Below are 18,896 nucleotides of genomic sequence, written 5' to 3'. Positions count from 1 at the left end.
CAGCTGTCAGTGAGCAGTCCGCCCGGGTCATTCAGGAGGCATACACAAGGACGTGATTTCATTGCAAAATTCTCCGCCTGCGCAAGCTCGGCCTGTCATTTTTCAACCCTTCCCATGCTGAACTGTGACAAAAATGGCCAGTATCAAATCCTCCTAATGGTCGCTGGCTAATGAACCGGCCATTGTTAGCATCATTAAGGCATACATGGATTCCTTAAAAAATTTTCAGCCCGGCTCTAGGTCTCCCCTGCGTCCACCCGGCCGTCGTCCGAGATGGTGAAGTAAAGGTTGCTGTAGGTTACTCTCTAGGACCCCTGGGGAAGAGTTATCCTGGCATTCTCTCGATGTGGATCTTCCAGGAGGTCTCTGAGGGGAGCTGGAATTTGTAAACCTGAGGACGTGTGAGACCGGACTGGCCAGAGAGGCCTCTGCGGCCGTGGCAGAAAGCAGGTGGTGAGGCAGCCATGACCACAGGTGCTAATGGGAGAGGACAGTAATCCAGAAACGAATGGCCAAGGCCAAAAGCGACCACACCAGATCCGGGGGAAAGGAACCATGCCCACCTCACCCTTTTTCAGGACCTCTCTCCCAAGGTCCCCAGCATCAGTTAAAAAGAACTGTGGTATTTGTCAAGTACTTACTATGTGGCACGCACCGTACTAAGTGCTGGGGTGGATACAAGGAAATTGGGTTGGACAAACTCCCTGTCCCACATAAGGCTCACGGTCTCAGTCCCCATTTTACAGACGAGGTGACTGAGACACAGAGAAGCTGCCCAAGGTCAGCCAGCAAACAAGTGGCAGAGCAGGGATCAACTCCATTTTGTCAGAATCAAATGAATCTCTCCTTCTCTGGGGTCCAGTTGGAGCCAGTAGGTCGACTACAGTGAGAATCTGAGAGATGTAGAGCGCGGTATCATCGGAGACGTGACGGCCCTGCAGCTCAGCCACCCTGCCACCCTCCCAGGAGCCCACGAGAGCTACCGACTGATAATTCCCCTGCTCCTGGGCGGGGAACATGTCTCTTAATTCTGTTGTACTCTTCCAAGCGCTTAGTACAGTTTCCTGCACACAGTCTGCACTCATTAAATACCACTGATTGACTGATTTCCTCTTTGGTGATGATGGCCCGTGGCATAAACAACAAATCTGAAATCTGTTTCTGCCCTCGACAGCCCCAATTTGTTGCTTCCCTGGGAGGTGTTGTAGATATTGAGTACTTAGCCACTGTCATTTTTCAGATGAGATCATAAAACAGCCCCCTTCGAGCTCAACGCTCCCGGGATTATGCGGTTTAGAAAAAATAGGTTTGGCTCTTGTGTACTTCCCCTGCCAGTTGCTTTCCATTGTTTCTTACCTGATATACGGCTGCTTTTTAATAGTGTATGTACTTTGTAAATTGCTTTAGTGTGAAAGGACTGACCTAAATATCAAATACCATTTTTCATGATAATCAGGTTGATTTTTTGCACAGGCAGGGGAGGTAATTTTTCTCCTAGCCGGGATGCGTGCTAAAATGTCAAAAATTCAAATCTACCAGTTCTCCCACAACCATCTAAATATTGTGCTGGAGTTCGCAGCTATCTGAACTCCACACTCGAGGATGTGTGAACACCCTGAGTTATGGTCTTTGATTTTACCGTTCATTGCTGTATACCATTTGCCTGTCATTTAAATGGAAAAGTCAGAGTCTGGCCAGTTTCAAATTATGACTTCTTTGTTTTGGCCCTAAAATCAGGAGTGAGGTATGATTCGTCTTGTGGAGTGAGGAAAAAGGAAGAACTTTGAAGTTCATTAATCTCTGGTACAGATAGCAGAGGCCTCTACCCTACATCTAAGAACTATTCTTAGTGTGACACCTACATGGATTTTTATTTTCAACTGCAAAAGAATGCAGTAGTTCCCACTAGTGGTGAAAATGGGATAATCTCTGTGCCATTACTCTGTTTTTGGGGAGGACTGGCTTTAAGTGTGTAACACCAAAAAAAAAAAGGGATTTCAGATCATTCCCTGCCTTGTGGCGGATGCTATTTCATTATCATTCCTTTCATACTAGAGATGGCTTCCTCCGTTAGGAAAGGGAAATGTAGGACTTGGCCCTGAAATTCAGTAACTCTCGCTGGCTATGGCCAGTGAGTTCTCCGAGCCTCTGTAGATCATTATTGTGAGCCCCCAGAACGCGCCCCTCCGGCCCCCCAGCACACACATACACACTCCACCACACACGTGCAAACACAAGTAATTAGACAGTTCCTTGGCTGAATAAAGTATTGGGATTAATAATGAGATTCTCCTCCTCTAAAAAGGCAGGACTGTGTTACTGGGGAAGTTTAGGCAATATCAGAGTGTGGTGGACGTGATTAGTGGAAGAGACCTTAATGTTATGACTTGCTAATGCAATAGCCCTGAGCTAAACATCAGCATGATTGTCCTTGCATTAAACTCATTTGCTTCAGTAAGCACAGACCCTCTGCAGGCAGCAACACACGTTGGGAGAAAATTGGATAGATGGCAAGGCTTTGGGTGGTAGGAACATTTCAGTGTCTTTCCTGAGTGGAGTATGCAGCCAGAGTCCTTGCTCTTTCAAATCTTCCCCCAGAGGCAAACTGTATTTTTCAAAGCTTAACTGTGTCGGCAGAACAGTATCCATCATGAAAGCAGAACACCAGCTTACATGCACTTTAGGATTTATGTGATGAGTAAGTCCTACTTAGACGTTTTTTCAGAGGGAGGCCGGGCTGGGGTGGCGGAGGGGGTGAGGGAGTGGTGATGGGGAGGAAGAGGTTAATGGGGGAGGTCAGCGGAGGAACCACAGAAAATAGAGTGTCCAACAGGATTGTAAGCGGAGAAGCAAGACTAAGGTCTGGCCTGGGGAGATTGCCCTCGGTAGGCATGAGGGGACCCCCGATGCTAGCCAGGAGTTGCAGGTCTGTGTCTTTGAGTAAATGATCTCTCAGACATTTACATTTCATCAATTGTGGCTTTGCATAATAGGACTAAGTGCTACAACAAAAGAGGCCCCATAAAAATGAGTAATTTCGATGACCTTCTTCATAATTGCACCTATAAAAAAATCCCCCAATTACTTGGGTGATTCTTCAGAAGGAAGCAGAAGGCAAAAGACTATCCCGTTATTAAGCCATGACTTTCAGCAAACACTTTCAACCATTTCCTTCTGGTCACTCAAAACATTTGTCATTTCCTGTTTGCTCCATTTTAGCGTGGTTATAATTGTCAGATGTCAAAAGGCAACAACTGTTTTCTTCATGCTTATCTTTTGATAACACTGATTCTAAAACAAAGGATGTAGGCTTCCATTTGGAAAACAAAGGAAGCTGGCCTAGTTAAGAATGCGGGCTATACTGTACAGAGCTCCCTGTGCCAATAATAACAAAACTTAATAAATAATGTAAAAGCGGAATGTTAAATGGATAATAGTAATGGAGCGTAGCTGCTCCGCCTGGCTAGTGAGCGCACGCCACCATTCTCTTATCCTCGTTGAGGACTTGCCTTTTTCTCCGGCTCCTTCTCTTTGGTTTTCACTGACCAGATGTTAGCTTGAACACTCAGATGTTGTGAAATGGAACATATTGGGAAATGGTGCTGTGTGCCGGCTGGGCAGAGCTTACAGAGCCTCAAAAAACCTGGCAACCTGGGGCGTGGGATGTGTATTGAAAATGGTGTTTCGACTTGGGAATCTCTGGCCAACTGAGCACACCATTTTTCCTTAAGCTGGTTACTCTTGTTTTTTTCCTCTGTCTTTTGATTAACACTTTCTAGGATCATATTTCTTTCCTCCCAACTCCCGCCTGTCGAGCTGAGCAGCCTTTCATCTGGCGGGTACAGTCAAGACTCTGTTCTTGTTTCCTACCCAGTCAAATCCCCATCCCCGTGGCATATAGCCTTTCATCTTCCTCCGCCCTTAGTTCTTTTTTCTCTTATCCATCGGAGTTCCCTTCTCCCGCGTGCCGTTTTTCCTTTTATCTGCTTTCCGGATCCCGCGTTAAGTTAGTTTGGTCTGTAAAATCTGTGGGGCAACAACTGGGGAAGAAAGAGTGGCAACGATACGGGCTGTCGGCAGTCATGAAGGAGGCCGGTTTCACCGAAGCTGTAGGCCGCAGACCGGATCCGGGGTGTCTGATCTGGCCAAGTGTGGCGGCTCAGTGCTCTCCTTCATCTTGCTGCCGCTTTGCAATAATTAACTGTGAGTCAGGAAGGCTAGGCAGGAAGCTTTCCATTCCCTTATCCTCACGAAGAAGAACTCTCTTCCCCCTCTTCCGCATCCTCCTTTTTCGCTTTTTCTCCCCCAAACCAGTCTCACCAAAGGGTGTGGTGGGAGACGGGACAGGAAGCGGGCTGAGACTGGGACAGAAAGGAGAGCAAAAGTCGAGTTTAAATGGCTTCTTTTGTAATCTTCCTGGTGCGATGTATTTCTCTTTCCTTTCTTGGCAGGAGTCAAATCCTGGAATTGTTGCCAGGCTCCAAGAACCTGGCACCCTACCAAGTGCAGGCAGCTCGGCCCCAGCTCCGGCTCCCGCTCCAGCCACAGTCAATGGCTGTATGAGGAACCATTTATTGAAGCAACAGATTCTGCGGCGACAGCACATTATGCAGGTTCGATTTATGTCGCGTCTTTGTGTGACGTACGTACGTGAGAAGTTTTGTTCCGAGAGGGAAAGTAGCAAGCGGGGAGCTGCCTGTCAAATACCGATAGCCCAACTCCAGGCCTCGGTGGATTGAACAGAGCAAAGTGGATGGCACTGTTGTCGGCAGCCCAGAGCTGAGCCACTCGTTGAGGCTGAGCTCTCTCTCATCCATCCATCGGTCGTAGTTACTGAGTGCTTACTTTGTGCACAGGGTGGTACTAAGCACTTGGGAGACCACAACGGAGTTGGCAGACCCATTCCCTGGCCACGACAAGCTAACAGTCTCATGTCCATTAGAAGCAGCGTGGCTCCGTGGAAAGAGCACGGGCTTGGGTGTCAGAGGTCATGGGTTGGAATCCCAGCTCTGCCACTTGTCAGCTGGGTGACTGTGGGCAAGTCACTTCACTTCTCTGTGCCTCAGTTACCTCATCGGTAAAATGGGGATTAAGACTGCGAGCCTCATGTGGGACAACCTGATTACCCTGTATCTACCCCAGAGCTTAGTGCTCTGCACATGGTAAGCGCTTAACAAATATCAACATTAGTATTATTATTATTGTCCAGAAGCCATGTTTCCAAGTGGGGTTGGAGGCATGCGAACAGAAATTCCCTTTGTTGGGAAGTACCAGTAATTAGAGCAGTGCCCAAAATGCCAGTAATTATGGTACTTGTTAAGCACTTACTAGGTGCCAAGCACTCTTCTGAGCACTGGGATAGATACAAGTTAATCAGCTAGGACACAGCCTCTGTCCCACATGGGGCTACAGTCTAAGTAGGAGGGAGTAGAATTTAACCCCCATTTTACAGATGGGGTAACTGAGGTCCAGAGAAGTTAAGCGACTTGCCCAAGGTCATACAGCAAGCAACTGGCAGAGCCAGGATTAGAACCCAGATCCTCTGACTCACCGGCACATGCTCTTTCCATTAGTCCATGCTTCTTCTGCCTCGTAGACAAGAACAAAGTTTTACCAGCCCACTCCCCCCACAGAAGAGTTACAGTCCTTCTAATGATTAAAGTCACCATTCTTTTCTACTCACTGTAAAGTATTGCTTGCCTTCCAACAGGCTAGTGTGGGTTTCAGAGAAAACTGAGAGGTTTGTTTTTTTTTGAGAAAATAATTTCCAGCAGAACCCGCTCCTAAAATCATCAGGACAATGTTCAGTGCTTGAGGGGGAAGGAGAGGGCAGCAGGCATTTTGAGGTGGGCATTTGCATCTGTTTAAATCCTGTGCTCCGCCCAGTGTCCAGAGGTGCTCATAAAATCAACAAGAAGGTCGTGTGTTTGGATTTAGGGAGCAAACCCTGCTCTGTTCACAGCAGAGCCCCTGTTTATTATTCTGATTTCTACTTTTGAAGCAAGGCCATCTTGAATTTGCGAAGCACTTTTATTTTCCCTGAGGCATTTTCCACATTAATTACCTGTTTCATTTTCCTTACAACATCCCTGTGAGTGGAGACTGTTAGGTATTATTGTGAGGAAACTGAGGAGCTGGCAGGGTAGGCAGTGTGCCTGAGTCACAAGGTACATTAGTGGCAGAGCTAAGAGAAAAACTCCTGTTTTCTGATTCTGTTCTTTCTTGAACAACTTTAGCAGTCTTTTTTTTAATGTATTTGTTAAGCGCTTATTATGTGCCAGGCACTGTACTAAGCGCTGGGGTGGATGTAAGCAAGTTGGGTTGGACACAGTCCCTGTCCCACATGGGGCTTTCACTCTTAAACCCCATTTTTACTGATGAGGTAACTGAGGCCTAGAGAATAATAAATAATAATGACCATGGTATTCATTAAGCGTTTACTATGTTCCAGGCACTGTACTAAGCCCTGGGGTAGATACAAACAAATCAGGTTGGACACAGTCCCTGTCCTACAGTCCCTGTCCTATGTGGTCTTAATCCCCATTTCAGATGAGGTAACTGAGGCCCAGAGAAGTAAAGTGACTTGCCCAAGGTCACCCAGCTGACACGCGGCAGAGCCAGGATTAGAACCCATGACTTTCTCTCTCCCAGGCCCATGCTCCAAGTGACTTCCTTAATGTCACAGAGCAGACAAATGGTGGAGTTGGGATTAGAACCCAGGTCCTTCTGACTCCCAGGTCTGGGCTCTATCCATTAGGCAATATTTCTAAACTTTTTAGCACCTGGTCTTCTAGAGGTGACTGAACTCACCCATCATCGGTACTTTCTCATGGATTTCACTTTTAGAGACTGTGTCCTTTAGCCAAAATTCACTTATATTTGTAATCTCCCTTGTGAAATCTTTATCTGCATTTTGAAAATGCCATGTTTTTCTTCTCCATGAGAAAGAAAAGCCTTCGTTTTCAAGTATGGTTTTAAGGCAGGGGGCCTTAGATTCATTTCATCCATAAATTTGTTTTTCTAAATCCCACCATATGTCCAGAGCCTGATTGAAATGATCAAAAATAACATGGATGTTCAACATAGTTTTCGGGTTTTGGGTTACAGTCCCTAATACTGTTGGAAATCGACCGGCCTGTTCTTCAGCCCAACCAGAGGACTTGCTAAAAACCCAGGAATCCCAAGATCATTCTGTATCCTTGGCCAGTTTTCTGAATCCCTCTGCTCCTCCATTTTTAGAGTATATGCTCAGGAAAGGAGTCGGTTACTCTCCCTCCCTCCTGAGGGAATTGTGAGAAATAATGAGTTAATTGTTTGCAAAATGTTGGAGCTCCCTGGAGGGAAGGTGATATACAAACACAAAGTAGGTTATTAAATGCTGGTCTTGGCAACCAGACAGTTGGTGGGGGAAGGGAAAATAAAGACAATTACTCATATAGCTCCATCTCTCTTCCCTTATTCTCCTTTCTTCTACAGCAAGTGTGACTCGTGGTAAGCTCTAGCTCGGACTTTCCCATCTGTTTTTGGAGGGGACCACTTAGGTCACGTACAGGGCCCATCCTAAGTGCCACTGATTGATTGATTGATTAATTGATCGATCTCCTTTATCATTAGCTGCAACACCTCACCCCTCCCCTGTAGCTAGGCGGCTTGCAAGGTGAGGAGGGAGAGAGGCTAGTGGGCCAGAAGCGAGAACTGAAATAACACTTCAAGTCATAGCAGACTTGATCAGTGTACAACCTCCTTCCTCAAAAAGAGCCACAATTAGCTGAAACAAACAAGCAAACGGGCTAATCGTTTCTTCGTATCTTAGCTAGGTAATCTAGCCATGTGACTAGACTGTGAACCCCATGCGGGACAGGGATTGTGTCCCACCTGATAAACTTGTATCTATCCCAGCGCTTAGAACGGTGCTCGGCACATAGTACGTGCTTAACAAATACCATTTAAAAAAAGCATAAGAGAGGAGTAGGTAGACAAGGTCACAGTAAGTGGGGGAGATTTTAGACTGTAAGCTCATTGTGGGCAAGGAATGTCACCGTTTATGGTTATATTGTATTTTCTCAGGCACTTAATACAGTGCTCTGCTCACAGTAAGTGCTCAATAAATGCTATTGAATGAATGAATGAATTAGGGCCACTAGACATTTCCATACTTCTGGCTAAAAAGTGTCCCCCTTCTGAAGAAATACCATTTCTCCCTCGTGCACTGAGAAGATAGAGGAAGAGTGGCAATGATTTCCAGCGGCTTTAAGCAGGATCCAAACAGAGGCCTGCCACAGCATGGGACACTTTGGGAGTACAGTCTGAGCAAGATGAGGCAGATATCACAGAAAGGTGATTTAAAAATTAATTCCAGAGCAAGGATAGCAGAAGACTTGTGGGTCACCCCTGCTCCCTCTGGGTTAATAGGGTCTAACAACAATCGAACTACAGAAAACAGAATACATATAGAGGAACAAGTTCGGGGACTCCAGGAATAAGCTTTTGGATTTTCCCCGGTTTTAGTACTCTTTCTACCTGGTGCCCTTTGTGTATGTGTATGTACACATGTCCAGGCTCACACACACAGAAGTGAATCGTCCCCTTTCCAACATTATCTCGCCAGCCTGGAACTGCCTCCCCATCCATATATGCCCACTTTCAAAGTACTATTAAAGTCACATAACCTCCAAGAGGCCTTCCCCCGATTAAGCCCCGTTTCCCCCGGCTCCCTCTCCCTTCTGCATCATCTGTGATCTTTGGGCTTTTGCTATTCACCCCCACCCTCAACCCCACAGCCCTTATGTAATAATAATAATAATAATGTTGGTATTTGTTAAGCGCTTACTATGTTCAGAGCACTGTTTTAAGTGCTGGGGGAGATACAGGGTAATCAGGTTGTCCCACGTGAGACTCACAGTTAATCCCCATTTTACAGATGAGGGAACTGAGGTACAGAGAAGTTAAGTGACTTGCCCACAGTCACAGAGCTGACAGGTGGCAGAGCCGGTATTCGAACCCATGTGCATATTTTTAAATTATCTATTATTAATCACATATTTATACCTAAATTAATGTCTGTCTCCCCCTCTAAGGTCTTTGTGGGAAGGGAACGTTATCTGCCAACTCTGTTGCCTTGTAAACTCCCAAGCCCTCAGTACAGTACTCTGCACATAGTAAGCACTCGATAAATACCATCGATTGATCGGTCAGTATTTTTGACACATTTTTATTTTCCGTTTAGCAGGAGAAGCAGAGACCGAATATCATGGCGGTGACGTCGGATCAACGGACTTCATTCGTACCTCAGCAGATGAGTCAGTTTCAAAGTAAGGAGTTAACCTTAAGATTACTAAGGTTTGGGGAGGGAAGGGGTTCTTGAAGTCAGCAAGTCCTTCGATTAACACTAGAGTCCTCAAAAAGGGCCTTTCCATTCAAGGGGGAAGCCTGCATGCTTAGAGCTTGAGTAGTGACTCTCTTGGAGGTTCGTTCTCCTTTAAAGGTATAATTAAAGAAGGCTCCGGAGCCACGTCAAAGAATGCCGTGTTTCCAGAGTGCGGTTGTTTGCAATGTCTAACGTGCTCCTTTCTGAACACAGCAGTTCCACAACCTATGCCTTCCGACTGCGGCCAGCCCATGCCCACTCCTCCGCCTAATCACCGCATGATGTCATCCACCTCCGGCATCCTTCAGAACACTCTGGGGTCGGGGATCATCCCGACCACCGTCAACCAGAACAGTGGGACCATGGTCATGATCCCCCATAACCCGGCGAAGCACCCGGGGATGTTTCCGCCCAGCCCTGATTTTAACATCTCCCTGCGCCCAAGCCAGACGTCTCTGGGCCTGGGTTCGGGTTGCCAGACGGCTCACAGTCACTCCACGGCGCGCGCTGGGATGGCTCTCCCCGCGTTTAGTTCCAGCCCCCTGGCCAACCATTCGGCGAGCCCCCTCCACATCAGACAGCCCAGTATGCCAAGAATTCCCAACGTCTACACCAACTCCTCCTCCCAGCTGTGGACACCGACGGGGGTCTCTCGGATGCCCAGTCAGAGCCAGGTGGATACCAGCATGCAGCAGTTCTCCAACAGCCCTGTCTTCTCCAAACAAAACGTGAGGCCCAATCTTCCAGGGCAGCAGTTCTCCCATCAGGCGGTGGTGCCCCCAAATCAGATTGCGCCCGGAGTGCAGGTCAGGCAGATCCCCAAACTGAACATCACCCAGCCCAGCCAAAGCCTCAGCCCGCTGAATAGCCAGAATTTAAGACACAACCTCACCAGAGGCCCGATGCCGGCCATGAGTGTTATGAAATCCATGCCGCAGAGCGTGTCCAGTTTCAATCAGATCGGTTCCGCGCCGGGCATCGGGCCACCGAGTTATCCATCCACAGGCCAGCCCTCTGGGACTTTCGGGAGAATGAGTTCCTCGGCGGAACTGCCGCAATACGATTTTGTCCCCCAGCAGAACAATTCCATCCTGCCGGCGAACTGCAGCGAGACTGACTTCATTGATTCTCTCATGAAAAACAGCAGCAGCACGGATGAAGACTGGTTGAACAATTTGACAATGATAGATGACATTTTGGGACAACATGCTCCAAGTTCTGGACATGTCTAGCTCCCAGTGGCCTAGATTTGTACATACCTTACGTCTCACTTCAAACCGCCCATGACCACCAAAAACCAACCATATATTAGGAAGAAAAAAGAAAAAAGAAAAAAACAAAAAGCCAGCCTCTTTCAGTCCCGATTGAGAGGACGCAGCCAATTCTTTGCCTGTGACAAAGCTGAATATTGGCAGTTTTTCAAACAACTGTATATACTTGAACATTTTGTAAATTATGTTTTCGTAAACATTAAATATAGAAGTATTTATACTTCTTTCGTGACTGTTTGTAAATACATCTATAGCTTAATTTTTGTTTTATTATAGGAGTCTCATTTACTATCTCTTGTTCCAAATATGCAAATAATTTTGTTAGTTTGGTAATACTGTGTATTACAGCCTGAAATACTTATGTTTTTGACATAATCCAAAACATGAACTAGAGGTGTCTAGCAAACCGACCACATCACCAGGGCAGAGAGAATGAAAACACCATTTGGCCATGAGTTTCCATTTTCAGAAAATACTCCTTCCCCACTTTTTTTTAAATCTTGGTCCCAACGTTTTCAGCCATCACTAACTCTTGATGGGTGGTTAGATTTAAGTATCAGACACATCTGGTAAATGCTTTTAGGCTAAATGTACACTCCTGATAAAAAACAGAGAGACAGACTGGTAGCGTTGTTTAAAGGGAGGATAGCAGCTGCAAGACGAGAGATCGAGGAAGCTGAACTTGGAGGGAACGGGAAAGTATTCTGTCGCTCTGAAGACAAAATCTGTCTGGTTTGCACACCTCTACAGTGTATATTTGTAGTGTACAGGTGATTTGTTCCTGGACTTAAAGCTTTTCACAATCTGTTTTAATGTGAGACTTTTTGGTTCAGGAAAAAAGTCTAAAACATTAATAGTTCATCTTTGGTTCGTCTGATGTTTTCTGTCTGCAACTATTGTCATATGTATATTTAAGAGTCTGTTTATAAAAGATCCACTGTACTGTAAATTCTTAAAATGTTCATACTTTGTGTAATCATATTTTAATAGTCACATCATACTTCTGCTATACATTTGTAATATAATGTCAGCTTCAAGCACAGAATGTTTTTTCTTCATACCATAATAAACTGCCAGGGGAAAATTGCATATATGTTTTCATTTTGTCGAGGAAGCTTTCAGTACCTGCACACATGATTTGATTAGCCCTGCTTGTGTCTTTAGTTCTTTCGGTGTCATTTAATGTCTTGCCAAATGTATATTTACTGTAATGAGAAGTCACTGCAAGTAGTGAGAAAGAATGAGAGAATTCTGCTTTGGAAGGCAGCTATAATTTCTGCAGCCACTCATCGTCTTCGGGTATAGTAACAATAATAATTAAGGTATTTGTTAAACTATTACTCTGTGCCAGGCACTGTACTAAGCGCTGGGGTGGATAAAAGCAAATTGAGTCAGACACAGTCCCTGTCCCACAAGGGGCCACCGGTCTTAGTTCCCATTTTTACATATGAGGTAATTGAGGCACGGACAATTGAAATGACTTGCCCAAGGTCACAGAACAGACACGTGATGGAGTCAGGATTAGAACCCAGGTCATTCTAACTCCCAGCCTGTACTCTATCCACCAGGCCATGCTACTTCTCTGGGATTAGCATTGACCCAAACAGACTTCCAACTATTGCTTGGAAGAAAAGAAAGTTCTCTCCCTTTTGTTTTTAATCTGGCAAATCTCATTAGTTAACGTTGTCCTGTGCTGAAGTGAGACTATCATGATGCCACCTGAGTAGGCAGCCTAAAGTTGCTAGGTCTGGACATTTCTGGTGGCACATCCCATCGCGGAGCCCTCGGAAAAACAGTTTCAGCTGTCCGCCAAAGTGGGCCCCGGTCAGTCAGTCGATCCATCAGTTATACTTGTTGAGCACTCCCTGTGTGCAGAGCACTGTATTAAGCAGCTGGAAGAGTACAGTATAACAGACACATTCCCTCCCCACACCAAGCTTACAGTCCAGAGGGAGAAACAGTCATCAATTTAAATAAATGAATTACAGACATGCACGTTAGTGCTGTGGGGTCGGGAGGGAGAATGAATGAAGGGAACAAGTCAGGGCAAAGCAGAAGGGAGAGGGAGAAGAGGAAAGGGCGGCTTAGGACAGGATTTCTGAGGAGCCCTGGGCTGAGGGCCCTCCCTCCCCCTAGGGCCCCACACGGGATTGGGCAGGGCGAGTAGGGTACTTTCCCCTCGTCTGACACTATAACCTGTTATGCCAGGGTGAGTGGAGGTCGGGGTACCTACGTGCCACTGAGAGCATCTCCTTGCCTCCAGCACTGTTTTCTCCCTCTCACAACTGTTGCATCCCTCTGGACCATGGGCTGGGTGAAGCTAGCTTGGCACTTGGCCCAGGGGGGCAGAAAGTGGTCCTGTGATGGCCAGTGAGAGCAGGCTCTGCAAAACAATCAGCGAAACTAATCCGTCGGCTAACCAGAGACGGTGCAGAGATCTTGGGAGAGTACAACAGAAGCAAAAGATCCATTCCTGCCCTGGAGGACCTTACAAGGTAGGCTGAGATTCTCATTTGTTCCCTTTAGGTGGACCTTCGGGGGGACACGTATTCTGTCGGCAGGACCTGGCCTAAAGCTAGCAATAGTCAGGCTCGATTCCTCTGGAACACTGTATTCCATCCTTTAATCACGGTATAATCAAAGCAACAAGGTTTGTAGAGTTAGGTCTCGTATTTCCAGCGGAGTTGAAAAATCATAACCAAATATTTTACTTTTGTAATTCCTGTTTCTTCTCCTTAAATATGTTTAAGGGCGAGAAACTGATGTTGCATTCTGACCCCATGTCCATCTTCTTCCACTTAAATATCTGCGAGCAGAATGTTTTACCCTACATTTGTGTACCAGTAAATGAAGTTAGGATTAGATAAATGAGATACATTTAAATACTCTTATCCAGTTGTTTACTTGAAGAGAAGCTTCTACTTATCAGGAAGAGGCATGTCTGTATGCTTATCTAAAACGCCTATGCTGGACGTGTGAGTTTGTCCTGAAGAGGAGTCCATATGCAATGCAATGAAAGGAATTCAATTTGTGCTTTGTGTGGCATCATGGATGGTCTCTCGAAATCTATTACTCCCGCGTCCTGTGGGAGGATGGAACTCGCCTTGGTTGGCACCCCTGTATGTCACGGTTTCAATGCCTAGTGTTATCCTGGTTGGGAGCAGGGCTGTGGCAAGGTGAGAGTGACACAGATGACTGCCTACTGTGTGCAAAAAAAGGAGGGCACCAACAGTGCTTAATTAAAAGTGCTTAGAGTGTTAAGTTCCATAAGAAGATATTATTCCAGCTGAGACTGGAATTAGGGGAAAGGAGCAGCACGACGGGAGGAAGTAGAACGGCTGCTTTTCAAATCGTCTTCCTCTCTCAGCTCCCTGGTGTGGTAGGAGACATTCGGTCACGGGGGTGGTCACCGAGGTGGTGCCGATTGGCAGCACTCATTCAAGGTGTCTTGTCTTCCAGCAAAGGCTGTGGTGGGGATGTATGAAATGCCCAGGAGTGAGAGGATAGACTGTCTAAAACCAGTTGTAAATCAGAGCCTGGCTCCATGCAGACAGATAGCACTCAAATGGTATCTCATTTACTGATGATGATAATTACGGCATTTATCTAGTGCTTGAAATGTCCTAAGTGCTGCGGGAGATGGGACACAGTCCCCTGTCCTACATTCCCATTTTGCAGATGAGGAAACTGAGGCCCATGGTTACACAGAAAGCCGGTGGTAGACCTGGGGCCCAAGCCCAGGTCTCTTGACTCCCAGGCCCATGCTCTTTCCATTAGGCTATGCTGCCTTCATAATAATAGTGGAAGAGATGAAACAGATTTTAAAACTTTACAGCCTTGAACTCTTCTCCCCTCTCCCCCCACATCCACCAGATTACATCTCAGCATCTTGAAGTCCCTCTTAAATTTTTAAAACAAAAACCACTTTCTCCGGGGAGCCTTCCCTGATTTATTCACAACATCCCTGCTGTGTCAGATCAACCCCTTGGCCTGATAGATAGTCTGCCTCCCAATAGGATTCAGGACAAACAAGGAACACCTTCTGTCCACCGCATCATTTTACAGCATTTAGAAAGTGTGTAACTAGACTGAAGAATGACTTATTATTTTCCTTTTCTTGCAGCAAAGCTATTTCTCCTTTAGGAGAAATTTGCATTCACTGAGTCATGTGCCACATCCCTGTCCATTACTCACTCACTGCACTTACTGCCCCAATGGGAACATGACTGGCAGAGGCAAGAGGGATAGAGTGATATTTCCCAAGCCACTAGAATGCCGATGAATTCCTCCACACAGTTTCTTGACTCCAAAGGCTCGATGACCGGACTGAACTGAGGCTCTTCCGTTGTCTACAATGGGCAGTTCCATCCCAGAGAAATAATTTCTAGTACAAGGAGAAATACATTTCTAAACTTAAATATTAACCTAAGAACGGCTTGGCTGTAATCCCGGCTCTGCCACTTGCCTGTTGTGTGACCTTGGGCAAGTCATTTAACTTCTCTGTGCCTCGGTTTCCTCATCTGTAAAATGGGATCTCAATATCTGTTCATTCAGTCAATCATATTTATTGAGCGCTTACTGTGTGCAGAGCACTGTACTAAGTGCTTGGAAAGTACAATTTGGCAACAGATAGAGACAGTTCTCCTTCTCCTCTAGATTATGAGCCCCAGGTGGGACAGAGACTGCGTTCAACCTAACTTTGTATCTAACCTAGTGCTTAGTAGAGTGTTTGGCACATAGTAAGCATTTAACAAATAGCATAATGATAATTATGACTCTCCTCCTCACTGAGGGTGGCTAGTTCTCCACTACCCGGCTACTTGTACAAGCGAGACTCAGGCACCAAACTTGAGGTGGTATGACTGTTTTCATCGAGGTCCCAGTCTGTAGTCGGTGATCTCCAGAAACTCTTTATGATCCTCTTTATAATAACAATTGTTATATTTGATAAGTACTTACTATGTGCTAAGTGTTGAGGTAGATAAAGGATTATCGAGTTGGATTCAGTCCCTGTTCCACAGAGTACTCACTTAGGAAAGTAACCAAAGTTAAAAATAAACCTTATTCACAACAAATAATAACATTCTCTGCAACAGCCTCCTTCCTCTGAAGATCTTGGTCCCTTAAAATATTTTATAGAATCCTGGAAAAACTGCTTTTGAATAAAAGTCATAGTTTAAATAGCCTGATTTGAATGAAAAAAAATTCATTGTCATTTGAAAGGAACACTAAAACCCAATATTTAAGGACATTTATGAAACTGCTTGAAATTAATTTGCTGTTTTCAATAATATCACACTTCACGTTGTATGGTTATGTGGGCCCAGTCAGTATTCTTGTGCATGGCTGTCAGCCTCCCGCCATTCAAAACAGAGAAAGCATCTATTTTTCTTTAACTTTGCAGCTTGTTAGGTGCTGTTCCTTATGGAAACCTCTGGTTTTCTGGTAGCGGAGTAATGGGCTTTGCAGCCCTTTTCAAATGGGAAAGATCCCAGGATCAAGAGCTCAATTTTCCCTGGGCCTTCTAAACTGAAATTCTGGTTTGCAGGTACATGGACGTTTCTTTTGAACATATAGAATTTGAGCATTTCATTTGCCTCTGCTTTACTGCATCAGACTGTGATAGAGGAAATAATCACAATCACTAATCAATGGAATTTACTGAGCACTGTAATGAAGTTCCTGTGAGAGTACATAATCATTCATTCATTCAATGGTATTTATTGAGTGCTTACTATGTGCAGAGCACTTCACTAAGCGCTTGGAGTATATAATTCGGCAACAGATAGAGACAATCCCTGCCCAACAACAGGCTCACAGTCTAAATAGGGGGGACAGACAGCAAAGCAAAACAGAACAAAACAAAACAAGCAGTTTAGTGAAGACATCATCAAGATAAATAGAATCATAGAGATATACACATCATTAACAAAATAAATAGGGTAATAAATAATCTATACAACTATGCACAGTGCTGAGGCGAGGGGAAGGAGGAAGAGCAGAGGGTGGGAGAGGGGGGAATGGGGAGAGGAGGAGGAGCAGAGGGAAAGGGGGGGTGGCTCAGTCTGGGAAGGCCTCCTGGAGGAGGTGAACTCTCAGTAGGGCTTTGAAGAGGGGAAGAGGGTTATGCCAATTGGGCCTTTCATCTCAGTTTTGGGGCGGGGGGCATGCGTTGAAACTTTTTACCTTCCTTCTCTCCGATCAGCCTGATGCTTTTTCTCTTTTTACACAAGTTTGAGAGTCCAGTATAACAGTATAATGAAGAGTATAGAGTCCAATATAGGGAAGCAGCTAGGTCTAGTGACAGAGCATGGGCCTGGGATTCAGAAGGACCTGGGTTATAATCCCAAATCTGCCACTTGTCTGATGTGTGAATTTAGGCATGTCACTTAAATTCTCTGTGCCTCAGTTTCCCTTACCTGCAAAATTGGGATTAAGAATGTGAGCCCCATGTGGGACCTGGACTGTGTCCAACCAGACTAGCTTATATCTACCCCAGATCTTAGTACAGTGCCTGGCACCTAGTAAGCGTTTAATATCATAATTTTTAAAAAAATAACACTCTATTTAAAAGTCAAATTTTGAATTAAGGATGCTTGTTTCTGAGAAACCCTGGGATGTACACTCACCTCACCATTTCCATAACAGAATCGAAAAGTCTAGAGTGCAAGTATTTGCCCGAAGAAGCTAATGCAGTCAACTCTCCATTTTACTGAAGCCCATTATGGTGTAATGTGGGCAGCCCAGAGAAACGCAAGGAGATGAAATTCAATCCTGTCCATTTTGTAACACTTTGCTCTTTAGGATTCTAGTGATATCTAACAACTGTGGATTTCGCTCCCTTCTGTATTTGACCATTTACATATCTGACCACTGATAGTTAGCTTTAAAGTAGAGTGGGCGTTGGGATCCGACCACCTAATTAGAAGGGGCTGGTCAAATTTCTAAGGTTCCAGGTTGTTGAGTTGGAATTTTGAGTTGGAATGGAGGCCTCTCAGATATTACCACTAGAGGGTGAGATGGGGAAGAGCTAGCGGTTAACGGCTACCCACCACTCCACAATCATTTTTCTCAAGAGAGACAAGCTATCCAGCATTTCACCAGGGATTTTCCCAGTTCTTTCTGGTAGTCTGAAGTCACTTAGAATCGTATATAAGCTAGAAAAGTCTATCCTGGGTTCAAGAAGCGAATATTTGGTGAGATTGGCCCAGGTGGCAAATACGTTTGTCTCTGGCAAAACAATTCTGCAAAAAAGGTTGCCGTCTTGACGGGATCTGTTAGAGCCATGTAAAGTGCTAAGCACCAACCTGGTATATAGAATTCTATGGTCCAACTTTTGGGGATCCTTCTGCCCTGGTCCCTGACCCTCCCCAGGAATCCCAATATACAATTCCTTCGAGCTTCTCCAAATTTTGTTCTGGCCCGTCACCCTGCTATATTTTGGAGCGTGGCACAGTGGATAGAGCAGAGACCTGGGAGTCAGAAGATCATTGGTTTTAATGTCTGCTGTGTGACCTTGGGCCAGTCACTTCACTTCTCTGGGCCTCAGTTACCTCATCTGTAAAATGGGGATTGAGACTGTGAGCCCCACTTGGGAGAGGGACTGTGTCCAACCTAATTTGCTTGTAGCCACCCCAGTGCTTAGTACAGTGACTGACACGTAGGAAGCACTTAACAAATACCATAATTCTTTTTTTGCTTTGGGGGTGCAAGATTCGATAATTTGGAGGTGTGAGATGAGCCAAGATCCACCAGAGCACCAGGAAGCAGCTGTCAATTGGACAGTCTCCAGGACCAATCAGGAAGCACTCACAAAGGTGTACTTTCTAGAAAAAAAGTACCCTGTATCAGTTCAACCTAATATTTTTTAATCATCCCATGCAGAATTTTGTAACCAAATGCTATAGCTTGAATCCTCCTAGTATTTGCTGGCTAAGGTGGGAGACATTTCTATTACCATTAAGATGTATAAGGATTTGGTGAAAGTCTTTCTAAATCCTGTTTGATTTTTATCTACAGAAACATGGCCAGTATGTTTAAGGAAGTGCATGTTCTATAAAAATTCAGCAGACGATCCTGGGGTTTTCATAACTGATTAAGATTCAAATTGGGTTTCACGTGTTCCCGAAGAAATTGTTACTTTCAGGGTCTTGGCTCAAGTTGAAGCATTTTTCTGCCTCCATTTAAATTTTTATTTTCCCCATTCCAAACTCTAGGGACGAAACACATTTTAAAAATCCATCTTTTTTTTGGGGGGG

At 45.3% G+C, this 18,896-nt stretch overlaps 1 protein-coding gene across 3 annotated transcripts in view; it reads left to right on the top strand.

The window, feature by feature from the left end:
- MAMLD1 (mastermind like domain containing 1) overlaps nt 1–11,727 on the top strand; it is a 131,789-nt gene extending 120,062 nt beyond the window's left edge. Inside the window, exons 3-5 of one of the 3 annotated variants that reach the window (XM_007665814.4) lie at nt 4,452–4,613; nt 9,230–9,311; nt 9,581–11,727. In XM_007665814.4, coding sequence (XP_007664004.1) covers nt 4,452–4,613; nt 9,230–9,311; nt 9,581–10,599 — 1,263 coding nt within the window. In that variant the 3' untranslated portion in view covers nt 10,600–11,727. Of the gene's footprint in view, nt 1–4,451; nt 4,614–9,226; nt 9,312–9,580 lie in introns of all 3 variants that reach the window. The other 2 variants (XM_007665819.4, XM_007665809.4) reach the window with 2 other exon arrangements.
- Nucleotides 11,728–18,896: the final 7,169 nt, after the last annotated feature.

Source organism: Ornithorhynchus anatinus, chromosome 6 (assembly GCF_004115215.2).
Source record: "Ornithorhynchus anatinus isolate Pmale09 chromosome 6, mOrnAna1.pri.v4, whole genome shotgun sequence".
NCBI lineage: Eukaryota > Metazoa > Chordata > Mammalia > Monotremata > Ornithorhynchidae > Ornithorhynchus > Ornithorhynchus anatinus.
This window is presented reverse-complemented; position numbering and strand designations above follow the sequence as displayed.